The sequence below is a fragment of the Pipra filicauda genome, unplaced genomic scaffold (genome assembly GCF_003945595.2).
Source record: "Pipra filicauda isolate LSUMZ 115617 unplaced genomic scaffold, ASM394559v2 scaffold115_size4368891_pilon, whole genome shotgun sequence".
NCBI lineage: Eukaryota > Metazoa > Chordata > Aves > Passeriformes > Pipridae > Pipra > Pipra filicauda.
Genome location: NW_024103607.1, coordinates 2665698 through 2684501, shown reverse-complemented (window position 1 = coordinate 2684501; position 18804 = coordinate 2665698). Strand labels below are relative to the sequence as shown.

Genomic DNA, 18804 nt, shown 5'->3' with positions numbered 1-18804 from the left:
AAAAGACCCTTGTAACCATCAAATCCAACCACAAACCTATAATGCAGGACTCTGGTATTGGGCACAAATGCTCTCAGTTCAGCGAGATCCATCCTCCCAAGCAAACCCCGAGTGCCAGGAGGTATCATACATCCAGATCCACAATAACAGATAGATCAGTGCTGGAGAAACTCTTCAGGTCTTTTGCTGCAGCCTAAGCACACAGTCCAAAGTTTTCTCAAAAGAGGGCTGTGATGAATATTTACATATTACAAATATACTTTGCTTCAATTAATAGGAAGAGATTACCTTAATTGTTATGTAGTTTTTTAATGACTTGGACATTTTTTCTTGACTTCCTTTAACATGCAAATGCCCTAGAACAAAAAAAAAAAGGAATTAATCAGGATAAGTAAGCAGCGCTTCTGAATGGGGAGCGAATGAGAAAGACTGTACTGAGACCCTGGAAACGCTGGAGGCAGCATATGCTGTGATGGAAACGCTCCAACCATTTCAATGCAATGTGTCACATTTTTCAACAGCTTTGTCTACAGTCCGGCCCACCTCTCCATCCTCAACTTCCACTGGGTCAATTTTAAAACAGAAATTTAAAACATTAAAAAAACCCACCACTGCCATGAGTCTCCCTGCTCAGAATTGATAGCAAACTGATAAAAACAAGCAAACAAATACTTTCAATCTTCACAGAACAAGTACCTTACCTGTTACTCTTGACTTCTCAGAAATATTTTAAGACCTTTAAAGATTTTCCAGTGATTTCATATTAAAAAAATCCCTGAAACTCAAACAATTTTCTGTATTTATTACTTGCTGGTGGCTGTTAACATTAATTTTTTTAATCCTAAGTTTTATAGTGCTGGTTCAAAATATCTTACATGCAAAATGAATTTTCTGCACATTCTCTACTTCTCCAGTCCTGGGAGACTGAGAAAAAGCAGTGGGAGGGAGGGAGGGGTGCAGCTACAATGCCTAATTTGATTTTGAATGCCTAATTGAGTTTATTTTAAAATGCGATCTCTGAGCATCCTAGAACTTTAAACAGTCACACTGGACTATGGCTTTGTAGTGGCTGTAGTACAGGAAAAAGGTAGTAACATTGCATTTAAGAGAGTATGCAGAGCTTGGCATTCAGACTGAAGGTTCTATCAAAGCAAGACAGAAGAAGGAAGTATAGCCTGAGGTTGCCCGTTTAGAGGTCTCATCCGTGCACGGCACCACCACTGATGGAAAGCACGAATTACTCGCAGCACTGGAGAGATGCTGAACATGCTGCCATTGAAAGACTACTCAGAAATGTTGTTAAAAGCCTTAATTAGTCTCTCCTAATAAAACAGTAATTCTGTAAGAACCCACAACTAGCACGCAGTTTTTAGGCACATCCATGATCTGCAGAATCCAGCACTTAGTCATACATAGAGGCAGACTTTTAAGCATGAACTTTTCTTGCTCTCTTCATACCCCACACCAGCACTCTGCATTCTTTTGGATTTGGCAGCCCAGTGTTACCAATGCCTGAGTACTCTGCAAGGACAATGCATGATCATGTTCCTGCTTTTACACGTGGTGGCAGAAGTGGCATTTCCTGCTCAGCAGCTCATGCAGCTGTCTGAATTTTGTGCTACTCGCCACACAGAGATGCTTTAGCAGCCTTGTCTGGAACGCCCTCACTTCCATGAGTGGATAAAAACCTCATTACACTCATCTGGATATGAAAGCAACACACTCAGGCCTGGTAAATGGATGTGAAAGCACCTGGTTTCACTTCTTAGACATTTCTAAAAATGATTCAAAGCAGCAGGGGCTCACCATGAAACGCCTACCTCCAGTCCTACCCCAACTACCTTGAATTTTAAGCTTGCACAACACACTATGGAAAGCAGAAAAGAATCAAAAGACCTATGAGTGTGGAACCAGCTACAGCAGAAATTCATGATTTCCATGGATCCATGAATCCAATTTCCATGAATCCAACCCAAAATCTTCCTTTCTCTGTATTTGTCCTGTCTGCTACCTGGTGAGACCACTTTCACCATTGCATTGTTAAACTTGGGACGTTCAATAAGAACATTCAGGCTGTCAGAGATGCTAGACATCTGCAGTTCTTGCAATTCAAGTAAAACCCACAGCCAAAATTCTCCTGGGAGAAAGGGAAGAGCCTGGGTATGATTACTTTTTTCCTTTTGCACAGGTGCCTAAATATTGACTTACTTAACTTCGGGCAACCAAGCTTAAAATAGTTTGACTATGCTTTCCTAAAAAGGTACAGGTAACATCTGATTTTGAATTAATATTCCTCTTCCAAGAGTTTCAGTATCTAGAATGACTTCATTCAGGAATCACAAAATACAGAGATTTTCATAACTTCACTTTGGCAGTCTTCCCAGAGTACAAGTAGTCTAAAAATAAACTCCTTATAAGAAGATTTATCCACAGTGCAGGGATTTTCTTCCTCTAATGGGGATTGCTCCTCCAATTCTGAGCCTTCAAAATTCTGAGGTCTGTTAGTAGAATAAATTGTTCCTGAGGCTGATTCATTTGCCCTAAATAATTTACGCTGTCATCCTCCAGCAAAATTTTTTGATTTAATGAATGTAATCTGTCAGCTCCTAGAGAACCTCAGTGTACAAATTGCCCTTGGAATTAAGTTCTCCCTTTTTTTTTTTTAATTGACTCCTCTTTATTTAGCTAGTAGTAAAGAATATTTCCCCTATGGTTTCAATTCCAAGCTTGAAAAGTCAGATTCACTGTTTTTCAACAGAAGGCTCCCCTTGGAAGCAACCAATGCATCTCAGTGGAAGTGCAGAGGATTCCACAGTGCCTCAGGAACAAAGCACACCCTGGAGGATGCACCAGCTTCTGGACAATTGCTATTGATTTACAACAGGCTCTACACCGGGAACTGAAACTAGAATTCAATGTTCATCCCATACAGTACAAATTTATAAAAATGAAAGCTCATGTAATTCCCACAGTGTGCCACAGGCTTAACTCTGCAGCTCTTCTACTCAGAGAAGCAACTCCAAGAGTTCACAGAAACATCCTGCCCAAAGTACTGTTCAGTAAAAAGAGAGACTGCAGACTTGAACCTGACCTTCTACTGACTTCAGCTGTCCATCCAGAACCACCGTGACTGCAATCGAAAGAACAAATTTCCAGGTTTCCATCAATGGGGACAGCACTAGTACCATCAGATTACAATGTAGTTCAAAGCACTGTACAGCACAAACTTCACTGAATGAAGCACTGTTGTGCAAAGGCAGCAAGGAGCAATTCTACACAATGCCAGGCAGTAAAACATGCTGAACACCAAAAGACAGTTTTGTACAGTTTAGTCAGGCATAGCCAGCAAGGTCACCTTGGGGGAAAAGACAAGGTCAGTGACATCTGAGGGCTACACCAGTACCAAGTCACCCACACTCCACAGGAAAGCAGAGAGATGCTGCAGCTGGTCAGGGCACTACAGAGTGATGATACAGTGATGAGGCTCCGTGTCTCCACTTTTCTATAGAGCCCAGGAGTGAGCAGTTTGGTCCTTATGCAGACCTCCTTGTCTCCACCCATCAGCAGCCTCACTGGCCATTCCTGACCAGCACAGATCAAAGCATCTGACTCACTTGGTCTTCAGCATGAATCTTGTTTCTAATACCCATCACTAGGTGTAATGCTACTGGTGGATAAAATAAAGCTTCCCAGGAGAATGTAAATAGTTACAGGTACATGAATTGCACACCCAGAACAGCGGTTGGTTGTTTCAGCAGAACATCTGCCTGTAAGGCTTCACCCACATTTCAGACAATACAAAACAGCCCAGCTCAGACACTTCTCTGCAGGATCACAACTTCGTGAGCTTTGTTGCTTCATCAGTTGATGTATCTTAGCATTCTCCCCATTCTTGCTTTCCAGTAGTACAGATATTTTCTCTTATCATCATTAAAAGCCTTTCACCATATTTACAAACTCAAGCTATTTTATTCTGCATGCTACTGAAAACTTACTTTTAAGCCCACAATCAACTGAGAGACGTTGTGAGAACAAGACTAGTTTATTCTATTCTCAATGCTTTTAAAATGTTACATTCCTGCTACATTACCTGCTCACTTGCCACCTCCACTCCCTGCCTTCAGATACTGCAGGTTCTGGTTCTAAGACAGCAGGAATTTCTGAGTTTAGCAGGACTACATAAACACATATAGAAAATATAAACTATTTTCACCCTCTTCCTGCAGAACTGTTACAAAACAGTTCTGCAGGACTGTTAAAGCCAAAATACAATTAAAAAAGAAAGCCTATCAAAGGATGCTCTCAAATTTTGAGGAAACTCAAATGAAAGGGAATGAAACTCTAGAGGTAAAACTCTTTTAATTAGGAGTAAACACTGTACATGGGTAACACATACACTGTGTTACTTTATAGAGACTTCACCAGATGAAAATTAGGTATATTTCACTGTAACTCTTTTATTAAGTTTCAAGATTTACTGTCATTTATGTTTCTTTACTTACTGAGGTCACGGCAGTAGAGCATCTGTTTTCATACCATAAGATGCCAAACCTAAAAAACCAAACCATTATATTCGTACAGGCCTTTCAGGTGATTAATATTTTACTTACCAGAATGCAAAAAGTAATTCCCCCATTGCTCACACTGATGGTACACCTCACACTGTGCAATTTCATTTTCGTGATGAGGAAATGCAAGATCTATTCCACCAGTATGGATGTCCAGCTGCTTTCCAAACACTGCACTGTAACAATATTTTCCTGATCGGTAAGTAGAACACTACAAAATCTTTTTGTAAAAAGAAACGCAGAAAAGAATAAGATGAAACAACATAAATAAATTTTAAGTGTACAATTTAATAGCTTCAGTTTTAAAACAAGACTTTACACGTATCTCGGATACCAAAACTGCAGCCAAACTTGTATGGACAGGACCCATATCTGTCTGCAATTACTCCTCCTCAGCGGAAGCAATTATTATTCTACCTTAGTTTAAAGGATGGCAAGCAGGATGTCTCCCTGCCTTGTTCAGCTACAGGTTCAGTATCAGACAGCTGCCTTCATGTGCAAACCTAAGAGCTTTGAAGCAGTAAACATTTCTGTAAATTTGGTATTACTATTCCTTATCTTGTACCTTTTCTGTTAGAATTCAGACAGTACTATGTGCAGTCACAATGAAAATGCTTAGCCCTATATTGTTCTAATGTCAAAACAAAGTGTCAGTGCCCCTCATCTCCCAGGGCCATTTCTCACATCCCAACAGTGCTGCTGGATCTGTGTGGGGCACCTATGGGCTTGCCATGGAACAGGCCTCTCTGCAAACACTGGTGGCTGGCAGTAAGGTGTTCATGTGGCTAAAACAGGATAGCCTTAGACACTTGCAGGTTAAACACCAGGAGTGTCAAGGCTGCTACACTCTGTCCACTGCTCCAGGCAGTCCCTCCCAGGTCATGCTGGACAAGTTAGCAACTTTATTTTGCCCATCTGTTGAATGAAGACAACACTCACCTACTCACAGGGATGTAAGTCAACCCTAACTGCCCAGAAACCAGAGAAGCTTGAGCAGGGGAAGATGCAAAGCCTACACAAATAGAAAATAAAGGCAAGCCCCCCTCCATGTGCACGTGTGTGCACACAGACACACACGGCCTTCACCTTAACGAGTTGCTCCTGGTCACTGGTTAAACATTGGTTTGTCCCTTTTTGAGACAAAACACTCTGCTAACACCCTGGCTCATGATGGCTCTGCAGAAGTTGTTGGGGCACAGGAGAAAAAGAGAAGGAGAAGAGGGGAAGGCAGGCAGGCAGGAAGGCAGGCAGGAAGACGGGCTGACACCATCTCCCAAGTTAATCCTCTTCTGCTTCCTGCCTCCTTCAAAACTGGCTAAAGCACAAATCCCTCTAGAACTGGCCCTTGCCTTCCCTTGTGCCATCTACAGAGGAGCACTTGCTGTTTCCTCCAACAAAACTATGAAGAGCTGGAGAGAGGGAGAGATGGATCTGCCAAACGCTCAGAGGCAGGAGGAGCAGCCCACCTCACAAGAGAAACTGCATAGAGGAGATCAGTCCTGAGAGAGTCACAGCAGAGGGTTCCCTCCTCCAGGGCTGCACTAGAGCCCAGAGATCTCCTCATTCACCTTCACAGATTTTTCAAAATTAATTCACCTAGCTTAGTTAAAGTGCTTTGAGATATCTGGCAAAACACACGGCTAAGTAAGTATTGCTTAAAATGGGCCTTGGACAGCTGACTGGAACGGCAAAATATTTTTGATGACTTAGCAAAATAAGCTCCCTATTTTTCACAGTCCAAGATTACTACACTTATGCTCTGCATGGGTCAGCTTTTACTTACAAGGCAGGAGCCTCATACAGCTGCAGTAAAACACATTTTTACAGAAAGAAAGGCAGACTATAAACAGCACTGCATTAGTGGACAGCCCATTTTGCAATTGGCATTTCTTATCTATGCACTTCTGTCACAGGTTGTACTTCAAACACAAGATGATTTTGTGCACTTCAGTTGCTTTAAGAACTGCTTCTCTATGTTGAAACTATTTACGGACAGAAGGTTACCCTTATAAATGCTTTTTGTAAGCAGGTAGTAATGACTAACAATCCCAGGTGCACTAGCAAAGCATATGAAAGAGAAACCTAAAGCAGCTGGTTCCATGTCCTTTCAGCTTTGGTCAAAAACTTAAAAATAAACAGGGTCAGAACTAAACAATTTGTTATTAGCTTCCAAAAAAAATCTAAGACTAATGCAAAACTAAGTACCACTATCAATCTTCCAAGAGAGAACATTTTTTTTTCTCCTGTGGCAAAAATAAAACTCTAAATTAACAGCTAATTACATCAAACCAGCTACAAGCAAAACACTACTAAGTACAATTCACACTGTGCCAACAAGAATATACTGTCACAGAGTATTTAATACTGTGGCTGACTTTTAAAGGAAGATGAAAAACACTTAAGATTATTAGCATGAACATCCACAACTGCTGTTAAGATAAGGCCAGCAGGACCTCATATGCTCACTGGAGCTAGGATGGAATCCCATGCCCTGTCCTCCTGACACAGCACTACATGCTGAACTAGGTCTGATGGGGACTGCTAGAAGGGGAAGGAGAGCAAATCAAAGAGTACCATAACTTTCGCAAAATCTTTGGTTATCCAGTTCAAGTTAAAAGACTTGCTAATCAACTGTGTGATCCTGCATGCCATATTTTAAGTACGAAGTCTGACTCAAGAGTAAGTGCCCAAACATATCAAGACAGCTGTGATAAGGTTGAAACACAGCGTATTTGGGCCACATGTGACATCCCAAATTGCATAAAATGGGCACATTAAAACCACTGCTATCTACTGACCAGAAAACCCTTTCAATACTGCTGCTACCATTGTACTGTGACTGAAAACAAAAATAGCACTTGATTTAAAATCCAAGAAATCTGACCTTGATATTGTGGAACACTCAATGTGCCATCCAGGTCTTCCTCTTCCCCAGGGAGAATCCCAAGATAGCTCTTGAGGCTTGGCAGCTTTCCACAGGGCAAAATCTTTACTGTGTTGTTTATCAGAATCAACTGCCAAGAATAAGTGATTTGTTAATGGGATATGTCTCAAAGAAAAAAAAATGACCAAATGAAATCAAGAGGAAATCTATGTTTAGTGAACTACTCAGATTTTAATCCCCTTCAATCAACTTCTGTCTTTTCACTGCAACTTCCCTTCCTCCCAGTTGACCAATCAAGCATTTGAAAAAAACAGTATACTGAAATAGATTTTTACAAGCTAAAAAGATGGATTCAAGATTCCTTAATACATCCTATCCTTGCAGTCCTTTTGGCCTTCCCTGGCTTTGTATGATTCATTTAGTTACTTATTAGCCAGCTTCCCCACAACAAACTGACTGCACCGAGGCAGAAAAGATAGCAAAACCAAACCAAAACACACAAGTTAACAAAATAAAACCCCTTTTTTTTTTTTTTCTGGGACACAAGTGCTTTCTGTTTCAGATTCTATAAAACCAAGTGCACAGAGATGAGAATCAAAACTATTCTTGGACAGTAGTAACTTTTCACTACCATTTTCACCAGTGAGTTCTCTACAAAGGCCTCCTCCCCAGCTATATTTGTTGCTTCCCTCACTACACAGCCAAGGAAAGGATGTAGCTCCTTTTTGCCAGAGTACTGCAGGATTGTTCAGCTCTGCTGGCTCCTGTTGATTACACACCACTCCCTGGCAGGAGCTAAAGAATAGGGTTCTGGACTCTGCATCTTTTTTCTAACATGACCTCACATTTAGAATCACAGAATTCAAAATTCATAAGAACTAAAGAGACAGAAATATAACCCTAGTTTTATCAACTGAATCTTTATCTTGGCTCTTCCACTAGTTTGCCACTATTTGTTGACTCCATCCCTCTTTCACCTTTTTTTGAGTGCACTGCTACAAAAGAGCACTCTTCAACTTCTCAGTTGCAAGCAAAACAACTGTCAAAATCTTTAGAAATATCGGTACATTTAGTTGTGACTTTGGAGTAAAACACATAATCAGTCACATTTGAGGCTGGAAGGCACATCTGGAGACAGACTAATCCAAACCCCTGCTCAGAGCAGGATCAGCTACAGCAGGCTGACCAAGATGGTGTCCAGTTGGGTTTTGATTACCACCAAGAATGGAGACTCCACAGCCTCTCTGAGCAGCATGTTAACCATCCTCAGAGTAACAAGGATTTTTCTTAGCTTTAAATGGAATTTCCTGTGTTTCAGGTTGTGCCTACTGCCTCGTGTCCCATCACCAAGCACCACTGAGAAAAGCCTGGCTCCATCTGCTTTACTCCCTCCATCAGGTATGTATACACATGGGTAAGATTCACCTGAGCATTCTCTTCTCCAGCTTGAGCAGTCCAAGCTCTCTCCACTCTTCCTCTTACGAAAGATACTCCAGTACTTTCATCATATTCATAGCCCTTTGCTGGCCTTTCTCCAATATGTCCATGTCACTCTTGTACTGGGGAGCCCAGCACCAGACCTGCACTCCAGGCATGGCCCACTAGTGCTGAGCAGACAAGGATCACCTCCACTGACCTGCTGGCACTCTTCCCTGTGCAGCCCAGGAGGCTGCTGGCTGCCTCTGCAGTCAGTAATTGCCTCTAAATAACTGTTGACAAAACACATTCCCTCTGTGAGCTGTAATGCTGAAACAACTCCAGAGCAGAACTGTGAGAAGTTCTGGCTGCAATTCACCTGAGCATCAGCCTGCCAGGTATTTTCAGTAATTGCAAAGAGAGTTTTTTCAGTGATGAAATATTGAACTTCAGTGTGCAAAAGGAAGCAGGAGGCCTGCATCAAATTGCCCGATGCAGAGACCTGATGAGATCCAACTTACAGAAACTACAAGGAGGCACAGCAATCCTGCAAAGCAGGACCTGCAGCAAAAACCCCACAGCCCATGGTATAGGCCTGCTCTAGCACAGCCTATCAAGAGATTGCTCACCCTCACACAAAGGGGCTGCTTAGCAGTAGTCCAGTGGCAAGTAATGAAGGGAACAATTCATCCAGTTAGCATTCATCAGAGTGCAACTGCCTCAACAATAACACAGTAGATGAGGTTTCCCTCTGTTTAGCCTGGACTGGCTACAGCACCAGGGAGAACACCACCTCACTGTGAAGTTTCTATGTACACCTGCCGAGTATTTAATTAAAATTGATTAAGAATATTAATTGTTCTAAGGTACCAGAGCAAAGGTATAGAGGGAACCAAGGATGAAAAGAGACCAAGTTTCCTCTTGCCCTGGCAACAGTGAGTGCGTCAAAAAACAATTACAGAAGTAGTGTAGTCTTAATTAACCAGAAAGTTAGCTATACACAACAGGTTAGAAAACTGTTGCAGCCTGTTGAATGAAAGTTTATCATAGATGCATCACGTGTTCAAACAATGCAGTAACACAAACAAATTGGTGCCATGAACTTACCTGCTTCATCTTGGGTATCAGGATTAATTGCAGTTAACACTCCATATCTTTTTCCCCAGGACTTAACATCAAAATAAACATTGCCTAATAGAAAAGAAGTGTTTAATTGTATAGCAAAGATGGGGCACATTGATGAGAAGGAGATAACATTTCCCTGAAATCAAAACAAAACGCCCTTCAACTCCCATTTTAAATTCTGATTTAGAAATTCAGAAATACTGCAAAAGTAGCATCAGATGTTTCCATGTTACCCAGCTTTTCAGTAATCTCTGTGCACATGCACATCCTACACATAGAATAACTTCGAATTCTGGAGATCTCCCCAGGTTCTTCCCTGCCCGTGCACAACTAGTAACTCCCTCCTTGGCTGCAGCACAAGCTACTGCTACTCCTGTTACAGTGCTCTCAAATCCTTCTCCAACCACCAGCTCGGCTAAAGAAAAATCTACTCACTGAGCTTTACAAACACATCTTTCACTACGCGCAGGAGATACAAAGCTCCTGTTTAGAGCTAAGAGGTTTCCCCAGCTCACTTGTAGAAACCAGGCCAGGACTTCCCCACAGGAGCACAGACAACAGTTTGTTACTGTAAACAATTCTATTAAGTAATGAGCTACATTTAACTTAGAAATTGAATAACAGTTGTTCTGCCCACTCCTGTCATCACAAACAAGTTGCTCACCCTCTGTCTGTTAATCAAAGAAGGAAGGCTTGGCACAGGTTATCTCATCTGATTCCAAAACAGCATTACTAAAAGCAATGACTTCCTGTACATGTGCTGAACAAGGAGTTACCTTCCTTGAAGTCTTACCTTGAGAGGTTGTGTAAGCTTGTCCATTAGCAATTATTGTTTTTATAAAGGAAATTATCTGAGGAATATTGTCAGTCACCCTCATATATACTGTAGGAGGGAGGACCTTAAAGAAAGAGTAACATCTCGTTAATCTGTACGAAGCACAATGCTGATGAGTCCTTTTACTCTAAGAAACAAACTTCAAAGAACATTCTCCTCAATTTTATCTTTAAAAAAAAAAAGCTGCGAGTATCATAAAAAGATCATAAGCACCATTTTAAACAATACACATAAACAAAAAAAATATTTGACGGGTGGCAAAAAAACCACAGTTTTTCCCAGTGGCTTACTCCTTGCCTCTGGAAAGCATTTTGGAAAAGAAGCAAAGTTACCTGAAGTCAATGAAAGAAGATTCAATATTTCCTATGCTTTCAATCAGGCTATTCCTGCATTATAGTAAATTTGTAACATCTGTGAACCAAGGCTCTACTGCATGTGAGAAAAAATTGTTCCTAAAGAAATTTAACTTGTTCATTCTAAAACTCAGGATTGCTCCTCCCCCACACTTCCTTAGTCAAAAGGTATACAGTGTCTTTCCAGAAAAATAAAAAAGTAAATCAGTACTCAGTTTCCAAGCAACAAATTTATTTTTCAGGTCAGACTCTCAGCATCAGATTCCTTACCAAAATAATTGCTTAGAAATACTCCTCAATTTAGATTCTTGAGTATTTGTACCTTTAAGGCAGCCATATCTTGTTTAAAGTCTTCTTCATAAAAACGAGCAAGAGCTATGGGCGATACATTCATCTGAAAAAGACAGAAATGAATTAGTAAGTCATAAATCAGAATAATAATATAAAATATGGCAATCTTTTATCAGTAGCTAATTGGAAGACTTAGAGAGCCCCCAAGGTAGAGTCAGAAAGGCTTATTAATCTAACATTCACAAGGAAAAGATGTAAGTTATAAATAGCTCAAAAGTAGTATTTCATTTACGCTTCTCAATTTCCAAAATATTAATATATATCTTTTAAGAGAAAAGCAAGCAAAGACTAAAATAATAAATTCCTTCCCTCTCTCATTATTTTCCTCTTGAGAGGGTCTTCCATTCCCAGTGACAAAATATACTACACTACACATGACATGGAAATCATTCAACTTACTGGCAGGAAACACCGATACCACCTATACGTCAGAAAGATAGATCAGAGACTTGCAGAATGAGACAAGATATTAATTTTCAGTGATTAAGAAAAACAAGCTATTTCAGCAGATCGTGGGTACTCATAGAACTCAATACTGAAAGTCAATCCCACGCTTTGCCAACTCCAACATTTCTCAAGCACCTTCTCTGCATTTCTCATTCATGGGACAGAAATAGGATCCTTTTGCAGAGGTAGTGAGAAAGTGCAACCCAAAAGGAAAGGAAACTTGTACATGATAAGGTACTTTTCTCAAATATTCAGAAAAGACCAGGTATTGAAAGATGCATAACAGCAAAGCCTGCCCTAGCAAGCAGGTATCACAGTGTTTCAAATGCATGCTTTTACATCTTCTCTGAGAATAAACTACTGGGAAGAAGACAACATACTGTCAGCCTCTCTAGCTGAACTGGATCATTAACAACATAAATCCCATTTCATCACTTCCAGTTCATTACTGGGGCATCCTTATGGGTTCTGATTTTCACCATTTGGACAAGCTCCTGGACAAGGCAGGAGTTCTGGTGAAGACAGTCCAGATGCTTATCCAGCAATGTAATAAGGAAGATGCTCGGCACTGGAAAACAAAGATATGCTTACAGACCAGCACCCTTGTGCTCTTCCAGACCCCAATGACTGGACTCATCTCCCTACACATCTCAGTTGCTTCTTTGATCAACAGAGAAAAAAAGGTGCCTACAGAAAGAAGATGGGGAAATTCCTCCCATCCAGACAGATGTTCAACACACAAAGAGGGTCATCTCTCTCTCAAAGGACCACTGAGGGCATGCAGCATGCTCATCATAGACTAGATACCCAACTTTCACGTTTCCTCCAGATGAACGCCACTAGAGGATGAAGAACAAGCTTAGGCATGTTGATTCTACCAATGTAATGCTTAAGGTACATAGGTTCCAACAAAAGCAGGCTAGTGAGGTAGAGGCCTTGGCCATCCAAACAAAATGGATGGGCAGGCATTTCAAAAAGTCACCAAAAAAGCCACAAAACTATTACTTCATAGAACCAAAGAATGCAGTAAATGAACACAACTTCTTTTAAGAACAACATGTCACTTCCCCCTCCTCAAACATGAAATCTCCAAGATGTTCTGACAATAAGGAAAAAATTAAAATGTACACATACAGATTTAAAATGCCTGAATTATGGGGGGGGTTGTTTGTTTCTTTTTAAATTGCTTACTGCCTTAGAAAACTGCAAATAAATAGACTAAGAGAACACACATGTATTTCTATATGAGTGGTGTGCTAGTATTTATTTGAATGCAGTGCCTTACACTTAACTGCAAAAGTAACTGTTAAAGATTAAATAAAAATGACAGCTGTCAAATTCTCTGGCACCAAGAAACTATCTAAAAGTTGCAAGTGCAATTTGATCCAACACATTCACTTATGATCCTGACAACATGAGTTTTGGATTCTAAAAACAAAGAAAACAAAATATTCAAAACACAGAATAAAATACAGAATACATTCTTAGCGCTTCAGGATTCAAAAAGTGTTTTTAAAAGAATAAAAAAAAATAACTGGAATAATCATTCACCAAACTCAGTCGGTAAAAAAGGTCAGATTAAAATCCAACTCAGAATTACTTACAGCCCCAGTCTTACCAAGACTTACCCCAACACTCAGTTAACTTTCCCGTAAGTGTCAAACACAGACAAGCCTGATAAAGATCTCCAAGGTGCTGACATGGCAGCTAATGGTGCTCAGCACCTTTCAGGAACTGCCCTCAGCCTCGGGCAGTGGCTTTATATACTTCCTTTAATGACTGACAGCACACAATGCTTCTCCAGAACTCAGCCAGAAGCCTCCTGAGTGCTAAGTTTTGGGATAATTTAACTTTCACTGTGCTGAGGATTCACCCAGGATTTCTGTTCCCCGCCAGCCTCCCAGGCAGGGGGAGGCAGGAGGATCCCAGCCACAGGTGCTGTAAGGCAGCCCTCCTGCCTTGCCTCTCTCCTCACACAACTCTGCCCCCATTAACCTACACGCAGCTCTCAACTCCCAGCCCTATTACAGCCATGCTAGGGGACCAGAAATCTCAACATCTATTATCTATTAATTAAAACAAACATGACTCAACAAAAGAACCCCAAACCCAAGTTAATTTTCCTATGTACATAGCTTAGAAAATACCGAAAGTTAGAGTCAAAGACTGTAACAAACACCTACCTCATTGGATCTTTTTATTATCTTGTCATCTATGTCTGTGATCCCCATCACCATGATAACTTCAATTCCAAAAAACTTAGTCATTATTCTTCGAATTATATCAAACCTAACATAGGAGCTGGAAGAAAAAAAAAAAGACCTTTTAAACATGCACTAGTAAGAATAAACCTAAACAAAAATAACCAATAGAACTAACAGCCACTGGGACAATTTAAATACCTCAACATTTGCAATAAAAAGATCTTCAGCGTATAAAGTATTTTCCCAAAACCAGTTACCACCTGCACAAGTGTCAAGGAAATTTCCCTTGAACTGGCCTACCCTCTTCTGGCATTAGTGACACATTACATCAAATTTTCTGAGTGTCTTCTTTTGTTGCATCTCTTTATTCAAGCACTGAAGAGCATCACAAGCCACACATGAGCCAAGAGATTCTAAGTGAATAGTATGAACTAAGACACAGTGATCAGGTATTCTTGAAATACATCCCTCGGGCTTTGTGTATTTTAACAGGTTTTGAAAACTCATGTGGCAGAAGAACAGAGAGAAATAAGGCAGGATTCAAATGAACTTTGCTTAGGGCTGAGTAAAAACAACAGCTACCAGCCACCAATAAATTATTTAATTCACACACCGCCACAGATCTTTCCTGATAGCAAAGACTAAAAGCTCTGTGGGTTGTTTTACTTACACTTGAGAATAAAAGTTATTCTCAAAATTATTCATGTTCTTTGTCACAAAACAGAGTATTTAATGCTGATAGATCAATGTATGTACAAGCTTTACAGGGCTGTTGCAGCTCCTTCTGCTCACAGACTCCCCATCTGTAATTCTCAAAACACACTTTGAGTAAAACTGAGTTATTAGGTGAGATACTAGAAGGTGCCTAGAAACTCTGGCTCTGCCCTGCAAGGCAATGAGAACCCTCAACCTTTTTGGGCTCTGTTTTCTCCAAAGCCAGCAAGGAAACTCACAGACCCACAGGTTCCCATTTCACCTGCAGCACCACACGAACTGCCAATGTCGTGGCTGTCAGAGCAAAGAAGTGTAACCAAACACTGGAAACAGATTTGCACCCCTTCCCTTAGCTTCACGTGCTAGGTGGCACCAAGGTACTGATTTATGGATGTAATATATCATTGAAGAAAAGTATTTTCTGTTGTTGTTGTTTGTGCCACGCCCACGTTGAAAAAACACCTTTTGAAAGCCTTGCTGCCAGGGAGATAGTTTTTAATGAATAGCAGCTCAGTGGGAATAAGGTTCATCTAATGTGGTGACACAATTCCGTAAGAATATTAAACTGGTCTTTGGATCCTGTTCAGAGGAACAATGTCAGCATCAAAAGCTTGATATTAGATTTACCAGCCCTGCAGTCACTGTTCCCAGAGCAGATACAAATGATCTGCTCCTCTGATCTTCCAACTGAATTGATGGAAGAAATACTGCAAGAGCCAGAGCGGATCTCCTGACACCTCAGAAACCAGAGTCCTTACCACTTCAGGACTGAAAAGACAAAAAAAAAGAACAAAAACAGACAGTCAAAATCAGGGGGTGGTAGAGCAGGTACAAGGGACTGAATGAAATGTCCTCTCATGCTTGATTTTACTCTTATTTCCAAGCATCAAGCCAGGAACCTGGATGCCAACCAGGCTACAGCTCAAACCAGTACAATCAAGGTCAGGCCTAGAACTGAAGGGAAAAAATAATATTATTTTCCTGTCTTACTTTTTCTTTATATAGAATGGGGTGTTGGATGTCATATGGAGGCATACAGAGCACCTGCTTTTAAGACTGGAAGTACAACATATTAGAAAAAGTTGGATTGTTTAGAAAGATAAGAACTCTTTGTGGAAGGGAAGGAGGAGGTGAAGAAATAATAACGTCATTATTTTCAAATTCTTCTCAAGGATCTCAAGCTCTTTCCCATTATTCATTTCTGCATTATTACCTACTGCATTTGTTGTGCTTGCCACAAGCCAAATTAAGAAGAAGGGGGGAAAAAGGGAATTCTAGTGAGAAGACAACATGTTGCAAGAGTACAACAAAACAACAGTATTTGACAAGAGTGGCACAGCACCAACGGTCACCACTGCATTTGACTTCACACTATTTCCCAGGGCACCTCCTGCCTGTAGAGCCCCCATCAGCAGCATGCATTTCAACAATACATGGTGTATCTGCATGATACACCAAAGGCAATATTCAGCACTAACTCTTTTTTCTTAAATCAGCAAGTGAAAACCCAGGTCAAACCCAGGTGACACAGATGTATGGCAAATCTTCACGTAAGGAAAGCTTAAAGTTGATGTTTGGACACAAGATAAGAAAAGATGGGTAAGAGAAGAGGCAGAGTGAGCAAGGCCTCTGTACTCCCTCCTTTAACCAAATGAGTCTGAAGGCAGAACCACTGACAAAAACAGACATTTAAAAGCCACAGAGAGCTGCAAGACCAAAGGGTAAAATTCTCTACCCCTATAAACACTGTGCTCTAGATCCAGCAGCAGAAACAACCTGTGATGAACTGAGCATAACCCCCATTCCCTGTCTCCCTGAGCCACTGGGGGAGAGGAGGTAGAACTTGGGAAAGAGGGAGGAGTGAGGGGAAGGTGTTTTTAAGATGTATTTTACTTCTCATTATCCTCCAATTCGGTTACTAATAAATTTAACTAGTATCCCCACTTCGAGTCTGTTTTGCCTGTGACGGTAGTTGTTGAGTGATCTCTCCCAGTCCTTATCTTAACTCATGAACCCTATGTTATATTTTGACCCCTGTCCAGCAGCAGAGGGGAGTGACAGAGTGGCTTTGATGGTACCTTGGCATCTAGCCAGGGTCAACCCACCACAGACTGGAATTTTTAAGTCTTCCCTTTCAGAGAACGAAGCAGCAGTTGCGCAGTACTGCGATGGCTCAACACTGAGCAAAATTCAACATGAGTTTCTGAATGAAGTTGAGATAGGACCAGAAGCCGTGAAATCCCCTACATTAAAAGGAATTATTCAATTAATGGAATGCACAATATCTGATCTTCATACAGATGGCAACTATCTGAGAAACCCCAGCTCTTCCAAGGAGCCCAACACATCTTGGTTTTTAAGAATGAGGAGACAGAAGTTCAAGAGCATCTTGAGCTGCTGCAGCTCCCCTCAGCTTCACAGGAACAGCAGATACCCCGCATGTCTATTCATCAGGCATGTTCTTTCAAAACAACCAGCAGCAACCTGCTCTGGTGCATTTAAAGTACCTTTTGACAGCTACTTATAATGAAGCTGGTTTACTATTGTAATGATCCTAATGAATTACAGAGAAAATGTGTTGTTCTGGATCTTTTTTTCTTTTTAAACATAGTAAGCCACAGAACTGCTACTATGCAAAAAGGCCTTTAAGCTACCCGGGCTTTCTGAGATTTAAGAATTGATGCTAACATCAAAAGTACCTTTTTAATACTCAGCTCTGCACAGCTTTTCCTTAGTGCCCACGGAGTGCCCAAACCAAATCTGAGGTGAAACTATCATTTTACATTGCTGAGAGACTCTGCTCCAGGATCACAACTCCCCTGCATGAGAGGACATATTATGCTGATATGATTTGAAACAACTCACCCTACCCAGACAAACTGCACATTTCTAACACTTCTTCCCAACACACACACTTTTGTCTCTGCCTGGGCCAGGCGGCAACAACAGCCCCTTTACGGGCTCCCCCAGCCCAAGAAGAAAAAATACGCAGCAAACAGACTTTTGCCCTTTGCAAGGCGCAGGAGATGAAGGGCCGGGCCTGGTGCCCCAGTCCCGGCTCTGTCACCCGGACACACTCCGGGGACTGGGGATGCCCCGAACTCCCGTTGCCTGGCTCCCGCCTGGAGCCCCGCACCGCACTCACCAGGCGTGCCCGAGGTGTGCGTGGTCATACACCGTCGGTCCGCAGCTGTACCTGCGGAGAGGGGGCAAACAATCACAGAATCGTTAGGGTTGGAAAGGACCCCTGGAGATCATCTGGTCCAACCTCCCAGCCAACACAGGGTCACCTAGACCAGGTGACACAGGAACGTGTCCACGTGGGTTTGGAGTGTCTCCAGAGAGGGAGACTCCATAACCTCCCTGGGAAGCCTGTTCCAGCACTCTGCCACCCTCAATGTAAAGAAGTTCTGCCTCATGTTGAGGTGAAACTTCTTGTGTTTTAGTTTATCGCTCCTTGTCCTGTTCTCCGGGCACCACCAAAAAGAGCCTGGCAGCATCCTCCTGGCACCCACCTTTAAGTTATTTAGTAATGAGGTCCCCTCTCAGTCTTCTCTAGACTAAACAGGCCCAGCTCTCACAGTCTCTCCTCACATGAAAGATGCTCCAGACCCCTCCTCATCTTTGTGCTCTCCGCTGGACCCTCTTCAGTAGCTCCTTGTCTTTCTTGTACTGAGGAGCCCAGAACTGGGCACGGCAACCATTTCCGGACACAAACTGCGGCCGTCACCCCGTCACCCCCACGCCCGCCCGCCGCCAGGCGCTACCAGGTCGCCACTCCTTCCGTGGCCAGCACGAGCGGCTCCTTGCTCCGGCTCCGGCTGTTGTAAGCCACGATCCCGCAGTCGTGCCCCGCCGGCGGCGCCCACTCCCGCCGCCGCGCCGCACCACAGCACCGCCGCACCGC

At 41.9% G+C, this 18804-nt stretch overlaps 1 protein-coding gene across 6 annotated transcripts in view; it reads right to left on the bottom strand.

Moving 5' to 3' along the window:
* CARS2 (cysteinyl-tRNA synthetase 2, mitochondrial) overlaps positions 1-18804 on the bottom strand; it is a 45356-nt gene that overhangs the window by 18657 nt on the left and 7895 nt on the right. Inside the window, exons 1-9 of one of the 6 annotated variants that reach the window (XM_027743450.2) lie at positions 18665-18803; positions 18043-18093; positions 14163-14280; positions 11504-11575; positions 10787-10892; positions 9976-10059; positions 7453-7582; positions 4611-4744; positions 289-356 (exon numbers count right to left, since the gene is read on the bottom strand). In XM_027743450.2, the coding sequence (XP_027599251.1) occupies positions 289-356; positions 4611-4744; positions 7453-7582; positions 9976-10059; positions 10787-10892; positions 11504-11575; positions 14163-14246 (678 nt within the window). In that variant the 5' untranslated portion in view covers positions 14247-14280; positions 18043-18093; positions 18665-18803. The other 5 variants (XM_039384711.1, XM_027743447.2, XM_039384699.1 and 2 more) reach the window with 5 other exon arrangements.